At 38.5% G+C, this 19,954-nt stretch overlaps 1 protein-coding gene across 2 annotated transcripts in view; it reads right to left on the bottom strand.

Moving 5' to 3' along the window:
* Positions 1–19,954, bottom strand: part of PKP2 (plakophilin 2) — a 91,850-nt gene that overhangs the window by 6,529 nt on the left and 65,367 nt on the right. Inside the window, exons 9-13 of one of the 2 annotated variants that reach the window (XM_012789236.3) lie at positions 19,693–19,866; positions 9,593–9,746; positions 5,510–5,699; positions 2,715–2,802; positions 789–2,562 (exon numbers count right to left, since the gene is read on the bottom strand). In XM_012789236.3, coding sequence (XP_012644690.3) covers positions 2,494–2,562; positions 2,715–2,802; positions 5,510–5,699; positions 9,593–9,746; positions 19,693–19,866 — 675 coding nt within the window. In that variant the 3' untranslated portion in view covers positions 789–2,493. Of the gene's footprint in view, positions 1–788; positions 2,563–2,714; positions 2,803–5,509; positions 5,700–9,592; positions 9,747–19,692; positions 19,867–19,954 lie in introns of those variants that run through there. The other variant, XM_076007488.1, reaches the window with a different exon arrangement.

The following is a 19,954-nucleotide window of genomic DNA, read 5'->3' as shown; positions in this document are numbered from 1 at the left end:
CTATCTATCTATCTATCTATCTATCTATCTATCTATCTATCATCTCCCATCTCCTGTTTTCGTCTAAGGAATTGCTTCTTCAGAGGGTGATTAAATTGGTTTATCTATTCCTGCTGCTGCTTCTCCCACTTGACATGTTAATCCCCTCTCTATCTTATCAGATAACCCCTTGGTTATTGTCAGTGATGAAAGTCTAGGACAGCAACCTCTTATATTGCAGAAGATCGTTAAGAATTCTCAACATGACAGCCGTCCTTGAGAACCTTTCACAGAAAATAAACGAAAAGGCCCAGGATGGCCTGTCAGTTCCTTTGATGACATGGGCAGAGTCTGGGACACAAAAGGAAACAAAGCTTTCTGTAAAGACCTGTGATCAAAACTGTTCATCTACACGAGGACCTCTGCCAGAGGTGTCACAAAATAGTAAAGTAGTGAGGTGTTTGCAAACAGAGTGACAAAGCAGGACATGGAGCTCAAACATAGCCTGCCTTTTCATGGTCACAGACCCACTCCATATACTAAATCTAACCATAGCTGACACATTTGTGTGTCTCCCCATTTTTATATGCCTTGGTCACTGGCTAGTCCCATTTTTATTATAGGAAATGTTTCTTGGTAAAGAATGTAGGATGTTAGGGAGGAAAGTATAAGTAGTGACAATGTATTAAACCCTTAGTGATTGAAGTTGAAGTTTACAAGATCAAATCCTCAAGTTTCATATCAATCACACCACATATACCAAGATACACAAATAAATCAGATATACACAGATACCAGTGCAACCAATGCTACGTTTACCTCATTTTGTGTTTAATATTATTGAAGGCTCTATTTATGCCTTAAAAAAACACAGAAGGTTCTTGAACATACATCTATTCTCTGGTAGCATAAACATACTTCAAATGTTTATCATCAGAACTCTGAAAAAGGAGTAGAAATTCTCTCTTCAGTATTTTAAAAATTGGTATCTAAATAATGTAGGTTACTAATCTAGATTTCATTTTGACCTAGGTTAGTAACCTAAATTGTCTTCATTGAGCTTTTAAAATTGAAAACAATGTTAAGTCCCAAAGACAATAAAGACTGAAGTATACATTCAAAATTTATGTTCTGTTACACTTTTCTGACCAAAAAGGAGCTGAAGGATTTTTCCTTACCTTACTTTCTTATGACAATCGTCATCAGATTTTTTTTTAAAAAAGCAAAATACCACTACAGAATTGTAGTTGAGAAGACTAATTCTATACAGATGATTTTAATCATAGCCTCATTAAAATAACACTTAATATGGAATCATTTCGCTAGATGACGGTGACTTAAATGTCAGTGTTTCTCGTATCATCCTGGATGGCTTTGATGCTTCTTGCATCTTCCTCAACATGACTCCTTCACTTTTCTTCTCTACAGTTTCCTTGACTTAATCATGAGATTCCTTCCTTAATCATGAGCTTTAGTGGCTCCGTGTTATTTTTTGTATGCTGGGCAAAGATGGCTGGTTGATGATGTAACTCATTAAAATGAGCTGTGGTTTTAGTTCCCTGGGCTGGCCGAGAAGTCTGCCGTGGCCTTGGTTCCTCTTGCAGCTAAAGATTAGAGTCTATTCTTCCACTAGCTCAGTGCAATAGCTGAAAAAGCCCAGGGAACATGTTACACTGCATTAGGCTGTTTAGGAGACATTTGCAATTAAAGGTATTGTTATAGGCAAAGCGTTTCCTTGAGGAACAATCCCATTTACTCAGTGTTTACAGGAAATATTGAATTTTATAACCATAATTGCCTTTCTCTGTGTAAAAGATTTTTTAATTTGCTATGATCATGTCCTCTCATTTCTTTTTCTTATAGTTATGCATGCTCTGTAATCTAAATTTCTTAAGTTCATTTAAAATCAGAGAAAAAAAAAAACCCAAGGGGATTAAAAACAAACACAAAGTAAACCAACACACAGTTTTTGCCATTAGACTTTTTCCTGGATAACCCTGCAAATATTTCTTGTCATTTCCATTCTGTTTCAACACTGTGGAACAATACACTTGTGGCTCCATGGTGAAGCAACATGCACGTGAGAGACAAAACATGGAAACCAAAAAGGAATATAAATGTCCATCAAACTTTTTAAAATCCTAGTAATACAACAGCCTCTTTCCTTATTTATTCTGTTAATAGTGTTCATTCTACGTGAGTTCACATTTTGGTTCCAGGAGGCCGTGCGCCATAAGCCCTGATAACAAAGACCACTATTGGCAGAGAGTAAAATAGAGTCTGTTGCCAGTATCGTGGCAAACTTGCAAAAGTCTTCTGGAAGACTCATAAAAGTATATTCTGATTATTTGTTTTCTGGATGCTGGGGACCATGGCAATAGAAAAGGATAGAAACAAGGCATGCTTTTTGAGGTTTCTTGGGGTGGGGAGTAGAAAAATAGGTGTTTTCCTTTGGGGCTTTTTGTAGCTGAGACCGGTGAGGCCCATACTTCTGCGGGTACTTTTTCATTTTCCTCAGTCTTTAAGGGAGTGGTAGGCTTTGGCAGTCCGGCTGTTGACAAAATCTGTCTTCTTAAACTGAGCCTTCAGAATAAGCAAACAGAAATGTGAAAGGTAGTAAAATTCTCACACAAGAAAATGCAGTTTTGTGGTGATTTCTCACCATGGGTCAAGTCCCATGGGCCATTATTCTTGGGCTCTGTAAACTACCACACACTCTGTGTTTGTGTTCTTACCTTCTTGTAGGCGTTGTGGAGTTCTGTGTGCGCCCACAGAGAATACAGGAGGACGGAAGCAGCTTTGCTTGCTTTGTTGGAGGCATAACTGAAAAGAAAAGGACATTTTGAGATCAGGGAGAACATGGGAGGCTTCTGGAAGTTGCCTTTCGGGATTCTGTAAATCTTTAACTGCTGTTCCTGCGTAGCCCTCTCGGGCCACTCACGATGACGAGACAATCAGATGGCGAGCTTTGGAAACCAGGGACCACATGTGCTTTTGTTTTAATCTTTTTAAGCCACAAACACAGTGCTAATAAACTGTTTATAGAGCAAATCCCGGATATTTATAAGGAGCACATCCTTAGACATGCTGCAAATCCTTGAATTTATTTATAGAATACAATCTATATTTGTATATTTATGATGTATATTTATAGAAGACAAATGCAGGAAAGCATGACAGAAAAATATATATGACTTTGTGACTATGAATGTAAGAGTAAAGGAAATCTTAAAGTTAATAAAAGAAATTCTTGCGGCAGCCCTCGTTAAAACAGTTTTGAAATCGCTTTATGTTTTAGTGTAGAGCAAATAATGGAAAACTGATTCCTGTTGTAAATCCAACTTGCTACTGAATTTGACGCTGTAGCTAGTTTTTAGCAGTCTGTTTTTAAATTTGTCCTAAACTTCTCATTTCTAGCTAAAGATGAGTGCCTTCCGAGATCTCTTTTTCTTCCATCATCTGACTAGCATATGGCTGAATCGTTTTTTTAAACAAAGAAACAAAGAGCAGAATTTTTCCCCCCTCATATCATAGGCGTTTGTAAACATGCAACCACGAACAAAGCATGCAATGCTATATGAAGAGCGCAGTGGGTTCATTCACCAGCTGAAAGTGTTTCTCTCCCCTACCTGCCTTGCAGGGAGGGTAAGACAAATTAGCACCTCACAGATTTTTGAATACCTCATGGACTTTTCAGAGTCACCTGGTAATAACCAAAGTACAAAGAAATCCATGAAAGCTACAGGTCTCTAATATTCAAGATTGTAAAAAGTTCTTAAATTGCTGTAAATGATAATTAGTTCTCAGGCTAGCCCATAAATTATAGGTCAGATATACAACACTCTAGTAAGGAAAGAGCAGCAGGCACAACTGATAGAAGCTTCTTGTTGACTTTTTTTTTTTGAATAGGGCATGTAAGGACGAACTCACATAAAGATACTTGGGACAACAAACAAACAACAGAGTGGTAGCATATCGCTCTATCTTGCTAAGCTATAAGAAATTTCCAAACATGAGGGCATAATCCTCTGTGTGACAATTATTATGTCTAAATACTCAAATAATTAAAATCATACTATCTTTTTTTTTTTTTTTTTTGAGACAGGGTCTCACTCTGTTGCCTGGGCCAGAGTGCCGTGGCGTCAGCCTAGCTCACAGCAACCTCAAACTCCTGGGCTCAAGCAATCCTCCTGCCTCAGCCTCCCGAGTAGCTAGGACTACAGGCACATGCCACCGTGCCTGGGTAATTTTTTCTATTTTTAGTCGTTTGGCTAATTTTCTTTCTATTTACAGGAGAGATGGGGTCTCGCTCTTACTCAGGCTGGTCTTGAACTCCTGAGCTCAAGCAATCCTCCCACTTCATCCTCTCACAGTGTTAGAATTACAGGCGTGAGCCATCATGCCTGGCCTAAAATCATACTATCTTACGGTGATTTGCTTAGACGTTTAGATGATTACTTTGGAGAGTCGTTTCAGTTTTGCAGCAATAATTCATTCTTTCCACGGAGAATGACCAACTGCTCTGCTATCTGCCAGGCTTTGGGGAACAGGTGGATTACTTTGGAACACTGACATTTTAGCCAGTGTTTGAGGCTCTTTTTAATCACCTGACTCTGAATGTAGTTTTTCTTCCTTATGTGCTTTGCAGAGGGGGCTGCGGGCACAAGGGACAAGGTGGAGGCGATGTGTGCTCATTCCAGGACACCACGGGCCCCACTCAGCCCTGGACAGCCAAGTGCACCTTTCTCCACGACAGGTGAAGCCTGCTTGCTTTGCAACTCTTCACAGCTAGGCTACAATGGCATTTCTTTTCCGGTTATCTATAAAAGTAACTTGTATTTGTAACAAGTCAAACGATTCAGAGTTGTATCAAGAGAAAAAAATAATCTTCAAGCCCCCTTCTAATCGGTCACTCTAAATTAACCACAGGCAATGCTTAGGTTACACAAGGGTTTTCATTCTCTTCCCCACTTTTTTTTTTTTTTTTGAATGGGGAAAAGTTAAAAACACAGGAACAGGGAAGTGGGATGACTTACGTTCATTAGAACTTTTATTGTCACAAGGAATAAGAGGTGGAAGAGATAGGATAGAGAAAACTGAGAGAGCAAGAGGTTTCTCGCCAGGCTACATCCTGCTGCCCCTCCTGAGCTGCCACGGTGTCATCTGTCCCCCAGATGTGAGACCCTTCCCTGGCCAGAGGACTCCCAATTTGCCTGTGTTCTGCTATTCTTAAATCACAGTGGTGGCTCTGGAAAACTAATTCACCAGGTCAATAAAATGCAAGCACAGGCACCTCGAGAAGGTATGGAATTTGACTCTCTTGATATTTCAGAAGAGAAGGGACAGCTATGGCCTGGCCGATTCAGTTTTTGCCTCGATCAGCAAGGACTGACTAGATGATCTGGCTCAGCTTGTTCATGGCCACGTGGCCCGTGGTACTCATGACTGCATGTTCGTAGCTAGATCATTACACACAGGAGTGGTGGTGGGGGAAGGGAGACAGCCGATGGGCAGATGCTAAAGGACTTACGCGTCGCCGGCACTGATGGTCATGATTTTCTGCAGGCCCCCAGTGTGCAGAAGGTCCCGTGCATTCTGGTAACTGTTCTGGACTATGTTGTTCAACGTGTAACAGGCAGAGGCAGTAGTTTCAATGAGCAGGTCAGTACTTGGGATTGTGTCAGGAATTATGGAAACCAAATCGGGCAGAGTTTCTTTGGCTACAAGATGAAAGAGAACACTTGATTAAAATGTTTGTTTCTTAATCCCAAGATCCCAATACATTTTTGGGGTAAAAAACTTTTTTTTTTTTAAAAGAAACACAGTTGGTTAACAAATATATGGGAAGATATAACTTCTGTAATAATCAAATGAAAAATACGATTTTTTAAAAAGAGGATACTCAGGCTGGGTGCAGTGGCTTACATCTGTAATCCTAGCACTTTGGGAGGCCGGGGTGGGAGGATCACATGAGCTCAGGAGTTTGAGCTCTACAAAAAAGAGAAAAATTAGCTGGGTGTGGTGGCATGAGCCTGTTGTCCCAGCTACTCAGGAGGCTGGGGCAGGAGGATTGCTTGAGTCCAGGAATCTGAGGTTGCAGTGAGCAATAATGATGCCACTGTGTTCTACCAGGAGCAACAGAGCAAGACCCTGTCTCAAAAAAAAAAAAAAAAAAAAAAAGAAAAAGAAAAAAAGATATTCTTTGCTCAGTACATTGAAAATCTTTTCAAAATGCAATTTGATAGAAATATCAAGAATTTAAAACATTTTCATATTCTTCAATTCAGTAATTCCACTTCTGGGAATACACCTTAAAGACATCACTTTAAAAATGGAAAAGCTTTTTGTAGAGATCTTTATAATAGAGTGATATATAAATGAAATGCCTAAATATCCCAATAAGAATATGATTAACTAAAACACACCTGTAAAGACAATTGTGCATCTGAACACATATCTATGAAGCATGTATAATAACAAATATTTGTTAATAGCCTATGTGAAAAATGAGTATATTTATTTATAGAAAGAACATAATATTGTAATGTGATAAAAGAAAATACACATAAGAAACATGAAGAGAAATAAACTAAAATGTTAATGTTAACAGGAGCTATTTTTCTACATTAGTATTGATGGTAAACTAAAAACACTTAAAAAATTATCTGTACTTCCCCAATTTTTTTCAATACATAAATACTACTACTATTGAAAAAAGAGATAAACTATTTTAAATGTATTTTTCCACTACATATGTAAATACTTGGTTATAGGTTTGAGTTTGGCTTGTTTTTGTACCAATAAGAAAGGTATTAATATTTGATGGTTCCACTTTAACTTGTCCTGTGGTATATACACTTGACTTCTTGTAATAATTCTTTTCATGCATGTTTTATTTTTCCTTGATGTAACTACTTTGGACTCTTCTTAAAATTAAAAGACAGAGAGCATGCTTCTGTTGCCCCCTTGCAGCTTCTTAATACGTGCTGTGTTCATAATGGATGTGTAACAAATACTGATTACTTTTATTGTTCCTTCATCTGGATTCAGGTGGTAGGTACCCTGAACCACACTTACCTCCCTCTGACACTGGATTGCAATTAGTTATCTGCTGGTCTAAATTTCTGAATTTCTGTGATGAGTTCCCTGAAGCTAATTATCCTACTTATTTCTGTGTTTCTAACATCCATCATTACTCTTGAAACAGAGAAGTACTCAGTAAAAGGCACTGGATGATATATCATCCTTTGATAATACCTGGGCCTGATTCACAGGTTGCACATACCTTCTGCTCACAGGTCTGAACACTTTGTTTCTTTATTGTTGTTCAAGTACCACAGCATAGTGTTAGAGCTCAGCGCTCAGCCTCTGAAGATCCTTTAGCTTCTTTTTTTTTTTTGAGACAGAGTTTCATTTTGTGCCCAGGCTAGAGTGAGTGCCGTGGCGTCAGCCTAGCTCACAGCAACCTCAAACTCCTGGGCTCACGTGATCCTCCTGCCTCAGCCTCCCGAGTAGCTGGGACTATAGGCATGCGCCACCAGGCCCGGCTAATTTTTTCTATATATGTTTTTAGTTGGCCAATTAATTTCTTTCTATTTTTAGTAGAGGCGGGGTCTCACTCAGGCTGGTTTCGAACTTCTGAGCTTGAGTGATCTGCCCGCCTCGGCCTCCCAGAGTGCTAGGATTACAGGCGTGAGCCACCGCTCCTGGCCCCTTTAGCTTCTTAATGGCCTGGATGAGCTACTTAATCGCTCTATGCCGCATTTCCCTAATTTGCAAATTTGCAACATGCAATGATAGCACCTACTTCACGGGGTTGTTTTGAGGGAATAAAGGAGTCAATGCATATTAAATGCATCATAGCACCCTGCATGTAGTAAGCGCTCAACAGATGCTTATTATTATCAGAAGGGTTCCTCTTTTTACTAAGATAGACCATAGAAAGAAAGGCCTTGAGAACATGGGTTGGCAAAGTAGCATTATGGGATGCAGACCCATATCTTTCATGTGAGATCTGCTATTTTGTCACCATGCCAGACTGCCTGTCTTTACGTTTTTGAGAAAATTTAAGTTTCAAGTTTATTTCTCTAAATGCAGGTAAAATGTGATGACTTTATTCCAGGTGAGCACATGGAAAGTTACTCGGCCTAGAAGTCACTCACAAAGCATGTGTTCAAACTGGATTTTAATTTATTCTTGGCTGTTAAAATTCTGAATCAAGATGAGTCCTTTCACTTAAATTATATATTTGGCATGAAGCCAAATTTAGAATTTTAAAATTGCATTTACCTTGCTGATGCCCTTCTCTCTATTGTCCTTAAACCTCAGCAGAATAATCTAATAGAAACCATGGGGTCACAGCTATACCTTCCCAATATTTAGGGGGCCACAAAACCGGACACTGGCAGTATTTCTGCACTGGCAGTATTTCTGCATGCATGATGTGTGCAGTGCAGTTATTTACCTTGGCAATGTTTTAAAGATGGAACCAATGCTTTATTTGGGAAAAGAAACAAAAGTTAAAGGATAATAGGCCTCTATTGAAGTTCAGCACAAAAGCCGACAGAAGAACATGGGGAGAACATTTTAATAATTTTGAAAGTGCCTATGGCAAGGTTTCTGTTAGATTTCACTAAACATTTTCCAAGCTCTCTCTAAATTTATAATGGGCATGAAACCATTGTATGAAACCTCCTGTCAAATATGCTGCTGGCTATGTTTGAAAATGACATTACTAAACTGTAAATGCAGACTTCAATATCCCTCACGCTGTGTGTACGCAGACCCCCAAAATCTAATCCACTAAAAACAATAATTTGTTTGTAACTTCAGTGGGATTTTGTGAAAAACTGAATTTAGGTTGTTAAAAATGATCAATTTATGGAGCATTAGAAAACATGTCCAATTTTAGCATCATCTCCCTATTATCTCATTTTAAAGTTTTCTACTTGATTCAATAAACATTTATCAGGTACTTCTTGGTATAATCAAATAAATGAAAAATTATGTTATCTGATAATGTAACACAGCTATGTTCTCTGTCGATAATATAGAGCCCCTCCCAAAAGGCACATGTGTTTCATCGTATTTACTCTAGAAACTATGTCAAAGCTATATTCAGTGACTCCTTTTTGTCTTTTTCTTGTGATTATCTGTTTACCCATCTTTTTCCTAGTCCAACACACTGCCAAGCTTCTAAAGTAAACAAGTGCTGCATGAGTATTTCCGATGTCCTAGGGAGCGTGCTGGCCTAGGCCACAGAGAGCATTCTGCAAGACAACGATATGCATTAGGAGGGCTTCGCTGGCTGGAGTGGCTGAGGGCTCAAACATGCCTACACATTACTTATCTTGCTAATTCAGTACGGTCTGAAATTTGTCCTCTGTAGAAATTTTTTTAAATGCTGGATATGAAAAACGTCCTATTTGAGATCCAGTTGCAAAGCCTGCACTTTATTTCCGGCTGCACAAAAGCCACGCCTGTGTTTGTCACCTTCTGTTCTTTACTCACATTTCCAGTTTATTGTTGTGAAAAGAATATGATATGGACAACGTTTCTTGCATTTGTAATTTTAATAGGTACATATCACACGTAGCTACTGTGACGGACTCACCGATTTCATTCTGCAGAGAAAGATTCCGAGACAAATTCCTCAGCAGGGAGACTGCAGTCTTTCTCACGCTTGGATCACCAACATGCAGCATCTTTCGGGCATGCTGAAGGCCATTTTCCTTCTGGACAACTGTCTGAGCTACTGATGTCGGCATCTGTTTTGTGAGACAATGTCCTATAAGTGCTATTGCATTTGGTTTCACGGTAACATTAAGTTTTCTGTAGATCACTACAGGTTGAGGAAGATGTTTTAATAACTAGAACTGTGATGAAACCAGTCTAATAATATTTTTTAAAGTTTCTTATTCAGTTTTCAATTTGATTACTAGATAAAAACAGTTTATTCAGTATTTTTTTTTTTTTTGAGACAGAGTCTTGCTTTGTTGCCCAGGCTAGAGTGAGTGCCGTGGCGTCAGCCTAGCTGCCTCAGCCTCCCAAGTAGCTGGGACTACAGGCATGCGCCACCATGCCCGGCTAATTTTTTCTATATATATTAGTTGGCCAATTAATTTCTTTCTATTTATAGAAGAGATGGGGTCTCGCTCTTGCTCAGGCTGGTTTTGAACTCCTGACCTCGAGCAATCCACCCGCCTGGGCCTCCCAGAGTGCTAGGATTACAGGCGTGAGCCACAGCACCCGGCCACAAATCAGTCTTTTTTTCAGAATTGTGCCAAGCATGCAAACTGTGACTTTAGTCACTCTGTTGCAAGCATTGGCAACAGCACATATGACATCCTTCATGCTAAACTCATTTTGTGAACCTTCCAAACACAGTTCTCTGTTCACTGCTGCTAGCATGCTATTCAAGAAATAGTTTTTAAAATTTATGATACCCTGGGCCAGGCACGGTGGCTCACGCCTGTAATCCTAGCACTCTGGGAGGCCAAGGTGGGCGGATCGCTCAAGGTCTCGAGTTCAAAACCAGCCTGAGCAAGAGTGAGACTCCATCTCTACTAAAAATAGAAAGAAATTAATTGGCCAACTAAAAAAATATACATAGAAAAAATTAGCTGGGCATGGTGGTGCATGCCTGTAGTCCCAGGTACTTGGGAGGCTGAGGCAGGAGGATTGCTTGAGCTCAGGGGTTTGAGGTTGCCATGAGCTAGGCTGACGTCACAGCACTCTAGCTGAGCAACACAGTGAGATTCTGTCTCAAAAAAAAATAAATAAATAAATAAAAAATTATGATACCTTGGTCATATGGCAAAATGAAATTATATTTTGGGAGAAAGTACATGGCACACACATTATTTTGATGAGAATTTCAGCTGGAAGATGAGCAGAACAGCTACCAAGGAATAACAAAGTCTTTTTTCTTTTCATTTGATAACTTCAGATTTATAAAAAGTTGCCCCAAAAAAGTACAAAGAACAAAATATATTTGACTCAGATTTACCTGTTAACAGTTACCCTGTTTTAGAGCCCACGCCCTCCTGTTAAGCCACTTCCTCACAAAGACAGTCCATCATTTATTTTTAGAGTCCTGGATTTTTGATCTCACAATCAGCCCAGTGTGACTCACCTTGTTGAATGCCCTAGTGAAATTCTAAAGTTTAAATATCTTTGAAATATTAATAGATGAATCTGTGTCACATTGTAGTTACATAAAGACTATACGTGAGACTAACGCATAAATCTAGCTGGGCTGGGGAAATGACCACATTTCGCAAACGGTTCCCCTAAGGAGCTTCGTTTTGGGTTCTGCTGATTATTTTCCAAATGATTTTTTTTTCCTTTTATATTTTTAATTGATATACAACCACATAATGGTTGTATATGTTTAGAGGGTACATGTAACGTTTGGATACAGGCAGTACAATGTAAATTCATCAAATCAGGGTAATCGGAGTATCCATCACCTCAGGCATTTAACATTTTCTCGTGTTAGGAACATTCCAATTTCACTCTTTTAGTTAAAGAATACCCTAACTTTGTTGATTATAGTCACTTTGTTGTGCTGTCAAATATTGTTCATTCTATCTAACTGTCTAACTATATTTTTGTACCCATTTTCATCTCCAAAATGCCCCCATACCCCCACCTTGCTACCCTTCCCAGCCTCTGGTAACTGTCATTCTATTCTGTCTCCATGAGATCAATTGTTTTTAAAATTCAGCTCCCACATAAGAATGAGAACATGGGAGATTTGTCTTTCTGTGCTTGGCTTATTTCACTTAACATAATGTTCTCCAGTTCCCTCCATGTTGTTGCGAATGGCAGCATTTCATTCTTTTTGTGGCTCTATAATATTGCATTATGTGTATGTACTGCAACCTCTTTATCCATTCCTTTGTTGATGGACACTTCGGCTGATTCCAAATCTTGGCTAACGTGAATGAATAGGGCTACAATAAACATGAGAGTGCAGATATCTTTTCAACATACTGATTTCCTATACTTTGATATACTGATTTCCTTCCTATCCAGCAGTGGGATTGCTGGGTCATATGGTAGTTCCATTTTAAGTTCTTTGAGGAATCTCCATACTGTTTTCCATAGTGGTTGCACTAATTTACATTCATACCATCAGTATACAAGGGGTTCCCCTTTCTCCACATCCTTGCCAGCATGGGTGACGGCCTTTTTGATAAAAACCATTCTAACTGGGATGAAATGATATCTCACTGTAGTTGTGATCTGCATTTCTCTGATGACTAATAATGTTGAGCATTTTTTCATGGACCTATTGGCTACTTCTATGTTTTCTTTTGAGAAATGTCTATTTAGGTCCTTTGCCCATTTTTAATTGGATTATTTGAGATTTTTCCTATTGAGTTGTTGGAGCTCCTTATGTATTCTAGTTATGAATCCCTTGTCAGACAGGTAGTTTGCAAATATTTTCTCCCATTGTGTGGGTTGTCTCTTCACTTTGTTGATAGCTTCTTCTGCTGTACAGAAGCGTTTTAGCTTGATGTGAACCTGTTTGTCCAATTTTGTTTGGTTGCCTATGCTTTGGGGGTATTACTCAAGAAGTCCTTGCCCAGACCAATTTCCTGAAGTGTTTCCCCAGTGTTTTCTTTTAGTAGTTTCATGTCTTAGATTTAAGTCTTTAGATTTGATTTTTGTATATGGCAAGAGATAAGGGTCTAGTTTCATTCTTCTGCATTGACTGATTTGTGTATGTTGAACCATCCTTGCATACCTGTGATGAATCCCACTTGATCATGATGAATAATCTTTTCAATGAGTTGTTCAATTCAGTTTGCTAGTATTTTGTTGAGGATTTTTGCATCTGTGTTCATCAAAGATATTGGCCTATCATTTTCTTTTTTTGCTGTGTCTTTACCTGGTTTTGGTATCAGGGTGATACAGGCCTTGTAGAATGAGTTTGGGAGTATTCCCTCCTCCTTGATATTTTGGAATAGTTTAAGGAGGATTGGTATTCATTCTTCTTTGAATACTCAGTAGAATTCAGCAGTAAAGCCATTGGGTTCCTAGGCTTTTCTTTGATGGGAGACTTTTTATTATTGCTTCTATCTCATTACTTGTTATTGGTTTATTCAGATTTTGGATTTCTTCCTGATTCAATTTTGGTAGGCTATATGTATCTAGGAATTTATCCATTTTTTGTAGGTTTTTCAATTTATTGGCATGTCTTTGCTTATAGTAATCCCTAATGATCCTTTGAATTTCTACAGTATCAGTTGTAATGTGTCCTTTTTCATCTCTGCTTTTATTTATTTGGGTCTTCTCTCTTTTTTTCTTAATCTGGCTAAAGGTGTGTCAATTTTGTTTATCCGCTTGAAAAAATAATTTTTGTTTCATTGATCTTTTGTATTTTATTTCAAATTCATTTATTTCTGCTCTGATCTTTTTTTGAATGTGGAAATTCCAGATTTGAACAATCTGCTCTAATCTTTTTTTTTTTTTTTTTTTGAGACAGAGTCTCGCTTTGTTGCCCAGGCTAGAGTGAGTGCCGTGGCGTCAGCCTAGCTCACAGCAACCTCAAACTCCTGGGCTCGAGCGATCCTTCTGCCTCAGCCTCCCTGGTAGCTGGGATTACAGGCATGTGCCACCATGCCCGGCTAATTTTTTATATATATATCAGTTGGCCAATTGATTTCTTTCTATTTATAGTAGAGACGGGGTCTCGCTCTTGCTCAGGCTGGTTTTGAACTCCTGACCTTGAGCAATCCGCCCGCCTCGGCCTCCCAAGAGCTAGGATTACAGGCGTGAGCCACAGCGCCCGGCCTGCTCTAATCTTTATTATTTCTTTTCTTTTATTAATTTTGGGTTTGGTCTGGTCTTGTTTTTCTAGTTCCTTAAGATGCACTGTTAGGTTGTTTATTTGAAGTGTTTCTACTTTTTTTATGTAGGTACTTATTGCTATTAATATAAACTTTCCTCTTACTACTGTTTTCGCTATATCCCATAGGTTTTGATATGTTGTATTTTCATTTTCATTTGTTTCAAGAATTTTTTATATTTCTTTCTTAATCTCTTTGTTGACCCACTGGTCAGAATAACAAAGTCTTGCAGTCATCATCCAGTCGAGCTTCCCTGCAGTGCACATGAGCCACTAGTACAAAATGTTTGTGAAAACTATCAGAAAAGATGTCCCTGGTGTTCCATGCCTTTTTGTTAGCCTAATAATGGACTGGTAAGAAATTCACTCCTTGAAAACAATGGGGATGCAAACTTTTGCCTATCACAGCAAGTTTACACTGATTGCGTGTCTGTTGCATTAGCACATGCCTGCACAGTTTTTCCATCTGTGGCATTCTGAATTCCTGTAGGGGCTGTCTTATCAACTGAAGTCAGTGTCTTTCTAGGGCAATGACAACAAAACAGTGATGTTTCATTACCATTATAGACTTGTTCTGGCATTAGATTTTCATCAGTGATGACTCTGGCAAACTCGCCAAAGATTTTCTTCACCGCTTCACGATCAGTAGATAGTTTATCATCACAAATCTTTAAAAATTTACTGCTATATGTTTTCTTAAATTTCTACAACCAGCCTGTTGAAAATTCATAGTTCTCAATTTTCAGTTCATTATAATAGATATTTGCTTGTTTCATGATGCGCATACCATCAAGCGGCATGTGTTCACAGTTATGCTGACAGATCCACTTTTTCTTTTCTTTTCTTTTCTTTTTTGAGACAAAGTCTTGCTTTGTTGCCCGGGCTAGAGTGCCGTGGCATCAGCCTAGCTCACAGCAACCTCAAACTCCTGGGCTCAAGCGATCCTCCTGCCTCAGCCTCCCGAGTAGCTGGGACTACAGGCATGCGCCACTATGCCCGGCTAATTTTTTCTATATATATTAGTTGGCCAATTAATTTCTTTCTATTTATAGTAGAGACAGTATCTCACTCTTGCTCAGGCTAGTTTCAAACTCCTGACTTGGAGCAATTACCCCGCCTTGGACTCCCAGAGTGCCAGGATTACAGGTATGAGCCACCTCGCCCAGCCAGATCCACTTTTTCAATATATGACTGAGATCTTCAAGTTTAGCTTTATGGAGTGTTTTTCTAATTTTTATTAACTTCTGTTCATAAATTTTAGCACAGAACTATGATAGTTTATTCCTTCTCTTTCTTCAGGTCATGCATGGTGATCATTCCAACACCGTAATATTCTGTAATATGTTTCACATTTACACTGCTGTCCAGTTTCTCCGACAGCTTGACTTTCTGTGCTATAAACATAAATATTCCCTCTTTTTCTTATTACTGTTACCATTAGACTAACTGCATATGTTTTTGACATATTCAATAATATCTTTACAACACAGAATAGATAATAAGCAAAAAACCCATAGTAAATAACACATGTAGGTCTTGGCCTCCTTGTGGGGGGCATTGTGGGGAATCTGCCATAGGTGCATCTGGCTGCAATCCTTCTGCCTCAGCCTCCTGAATAGCTGGGACTACAGGTGTGCACCACCATGCTGGCTAATTTTTCTGTTTTTTTGTAGAGACGGGGGTCTCACTCTTGCTCAGACTGGTCTGGAACTCCTGAGCTTGAGTGATCCTCCTGCCTTGGCCTCCCAGAGTGCTAGGATTACAGGCCTGAGCCACCGCACCTGGCCCTTATCCATCCTTTTACTACCTTCATGGTGCCTTGCACATGATGTGTCCTATATAAATATTTATTGAACTGAACTGTATGAATAATGTTCTATCAAGTTTCCCTGAAGATTTAGAATCTCAGAAGGTGCTTGATGACAAGATGAGGAATCAAGATAAATTAAAAAGTCACAAGATATTTCTTAAAATTCTTGCTTTCTTTTAAAACATGAGATGCTTTAAGAATTAAAATCTTGCTTTATATATCATACTATATGCCATTTAATGATGTATGCCTGGATATTATAAAGAGCTTTAAAGTTATTTTGCAAAAATGGTCATTGAAAACCTGGGATTCTGGATGAGTGACATGCTTGCTCAGCTCGGGGAAAGCATAGCAAAGTTTTATTAATTGTGATTCATTGAGGGAAATGAGAAAGTTCGATGTGGGATGTTCTTTAGAATTTGCTCAATAAGGAAAATAAACTATCAGATTTACTAAATAGATTCTATATTCCAGCTTTGGGAGTATATGAGAATGACTGCTAATTAGTTAACTACAAATAACACTTCTAATTTATATTGCCCTGATTACTAACGAGGTTGAGCAAATGTTTTCAAATGTTTATTGGTCATTTCAATATTTTTTGTGAAGTATCTGTTCAAGTCTCTCATCCATTTTTCTACTGGGTTGTCTGGCTTTTTATTGTTAACTTGATGTCTCTCCTATATTTTCTGGATATCTAACTTTGTTACTTAAACATGTTATAAAAATCTGTTCCTACTCTGGTTTGACCTTTTACTGTCTTAGCAATATTTTTTGATATCATAAGTCATTAATTTTATATAGCCAACTTATCAAATATCCACTTTATGGCTAATAGTTTTTGTATTCATTTTTAAAACTTTTTCCCTATTCCAGGTCATGAAGCTATTCTTCCAAGTTATTATATATTCCATAAATCTTTATTGTTTTACCTTTTATATTTAGATCTCATTCCTGATGGCATTGATTTTGGGATAAGGAGTGAGGTAGGAGATACATTTCATTTTTTCCAGTGGATATAAAATTAAGCACTTTTAAAGTGTTTTAGAAACTTGAAAACTGTTTATTTTAGTGACTTACTTTCACTATGCAATGCTTAATCTTTTAATTTATACTGTACTTGAAGAGCTTGCTACACAGGCAAATTTTATCAATCCATCCTCTTTCCTTGTTATTAAAAAGACTTTTATCTGAACTAATAACATTTAAAAATTACTAGTTAGTAAATAATTTTATACTTAAATTATGTAATCTGTCTTTTAGGAAGCTATTTATTTCAGTTTAGGCTCTTAACCATGTAAGGCACATGGTCATTAATTGCTTAGCCCTATCTCAGTTATAATGACATGGTCAATGGACTGGGTATTTTCTGGAACTATGTTTAATGACCTACTTCTCATGTTTTTCTATTCAGTGATTCCTTTTAGAAATTGTAAAAATAAGGATCTTTATCACATCACCTAAGCATGAAAAATTAGGAAAGTAATGAAGTATTAGTAATAATTAGGAAGGATATATATATCAAAATTTTAATAAAAAGCATATTATAACTTAAAAGAATAAAGGGGTCCTCAAATCATTATCCCATAGTGTTAATGATTTTTTCCTATAAATCTCCAGTCAAGTTCAATTCTAGCAAACTTGAGTATGGATCAATACCAGTTTAGTGTAGGCCTCCCTTTATTTTTCTTTTGAGACAAGGTCTCACTTTGCCACCCAGACTGGAGTGCGGTGGTGAAATAGCTCACTGCAAGCTCAAACTCTCAGGCTCAAGTGATTCTCCTGGCTTAGTCTCCCAGGTAGCTAGGACTATAGCCACAAATCATCATGCCCGGCTAATTTTTCATTTTTATGTTTTTTGAAGAGATGGGGCCTATGTTGCCCAGGCTGGTCTTGAGCTCCTGGGCTCAAGTGATCCTCCTGCCTTAGCCTCCCAAAGTGCTGAGATTATGGGTGTGAGCCACTGTGCCCGACTCTTTAAGGGACTGGATTAGTCTAAGGTTATGTAGGATTCTAAATGCCTTAACATAATTAAGACAGTTATAAAGATACCTTCCTTGATTGGGCCCTTTTTGGACTTAGTACCTTAAATTTTTTCTAGCATTTTTATATTTCTGGGTTTTTAAAAAAATCCCAGTTAGATTATTACATGAACACAGGAATTCTGTCTTATTACCACTGTGTAATAGGTGCTCAAAAGAATGTTTGCTCAGTAAATGAATGAAGGAACTTAGGATCTATGTAATAAACTCCATAGTCAGAGCTTAAGCAGCGCATACATCCCTGTATCCTCAGGAACATGAAAGCACCCCTGGCCTATTCCACACGAGGCTCTTGGAATAGAAGAGACCAAAATCTAAACTTAAAGGGTTGACTCATATTGAACCATAGTCAGAGCACAGCAAGCTTAAACACACCCTCCCCAATTTAATTTCTGGTATTTAATATTTTCTTTTAAGTCCGCTGAGTATTAAGTCAGCTGAGGGTTTCTGTAGTTTAGCAAAGGAAAAGAAAAGGTTTGGGGAAACCAAGCATGGGAAAAGGAGACATAAGATGATAAATTAAAGTCCTCATGTCATTAAGGGCTCCCTGGTAGTTCCCACTTTGTTTCTCTTTGTGCACATGTACATTTTGCAGAAAGTCAAAGAGATGAAAGTTTGGTTATATTCTTAAACACAGTGCTAAGATAAGAGAAATATTGATTTTAGTACTTTGCAATTTTCTTCAAAACAGAGAGCAAGCTTTTGTGCAAGCACACTTACATTAAAGAATAAATATGGATTCTTGAGTAAAGAATAAATAATATTTCTGTTACCTACAAGAGTGCTTTTCTTATGGGGCCACATAATTGGAGACTGGCCATATAACAGGCAATTTGGGGGGAGTTTATTCTAATGATTTTATGATCCAGGCAAAGAATACAAGCTTAGTTGAAATAATTAAGGATTTATAGAACACCTAAATATGTAGCATGGTATGAAATACATGGGGAATGGAATAAACTTTTTAGTGTTTTATACATTTTGACTTTGCTGGTATAATTCAGCGCGTCTAGAAAGAGAATCAGCTCAACTATTTTGTAGCTGAATTTCTAGGACACAAAGGCACAGATGTCCTTTCCTACTCCACATTGCTGTAGACATCTGCTGTTTTTGCCTGCCCAGCATTTATTCCCCCTTCCTCTGGTGATAGCACTCTGATTTTCCATCGGGGAACTGCTCCTTCACCATTTTAGTGCATGTGGTACAAGTGGCGTGAGTGGCCCTCGCCCAATCAAACCCAAGTCCCTGAAGTTTACATGTGGGCATGTTACCCAGACCTGGCCAGTTTGAGCATCACAGCCGCACAGCCACAGGTAATGGTTCAAAATGGGCAAGAGACCCAAATCAGGCCAGTGAGGCACATTCTGTGAGTTCTTCACAGCACTACTGGGAAAACAGTAGTTTTTTTCTTGTGGGGGACATTGGACTGGTAAAAACGTAAGCCTGAAACAGTTCATGGCTCCTCTCTTTGTTACCATTTGGGCAGAGCCTTTGAGAACAATGGTCATAAAATCATTAGAATAAACTCCCCCGAAATTGCCTGCTATATGGCCAATCTCCAATTATTATTATTTCCAGCAGGGGAAAACAAGAGCCCAGAGATGGAAACCGTCATAATGACAGTCACTGCAGCACCTACGTACAGTCATGACAGAAAGACGATCCACCCTGGATTCTTCAGTTCCACAAGCTAAGACATTCCCTTTTGCTTAAACCAGTGTGCGGCAGGATTCTGAAACTTGTAACTGACAGTGTACTGACCCATACAAATATCCGTGAGTCTTTCATTTGCAGGATGACTTGGCTTTGGAGAAACTGAGGCCAAAAGTCCTGGAAAGCTGAATCATGCTATGGTAATTTTTGGGAACTGCCTTGACTGAAGTAAAAAAAAAAAAAAAAAAAAAAAAAGTTTGCCCTTACCTCACTGTTTCATCTCTGAACCTAATGTACTTTATCTACAATGTCACTATTTTAAAAGGTGGAAAGACAGGCAGGATACTTACTGGTCCACTTCCTGCTGTGAGATTCTGCAGAGCTCCTAGAGATGCTTCCTGTGTATAGTTTCGGACGCTCTTGGCGATCAAGGACAAATACATCCTTATCACGATGGAGTGCCACAGCCACTCCACGCCCTTGGGGTTGCTCTTCTCCTCGGGCATCGGCACGTCCTGGTATTGCTGACCCCACATGCAAACAGAATCCAGAATTAAGGCACTGCAAGTGATGTCTGTCGTTCCACACTCAAACCAAGAGACCAGAAATACT

This window comes from Microcebus murinus, chromosome 10 (genome assembly GCF_040939455.1).
Source record: "Microcebus murinus isolate Inina chromosome 10, M.murinus_Inina_mat1.0, whole genome shotgun sequence".
Classification (NCBI taxonomy): domain Eukaryota; kingdom Metazoa; phylum Chordata; class Mammalia; order Primates; family Cheirogaleidae; genus Microcebus; species Microcebus murinus.
The sequence above is the reverse complement of the archived record's forward strand: the minus strand, read 5'-3'. Positions and strand labels throughout refer to the sequence as shown.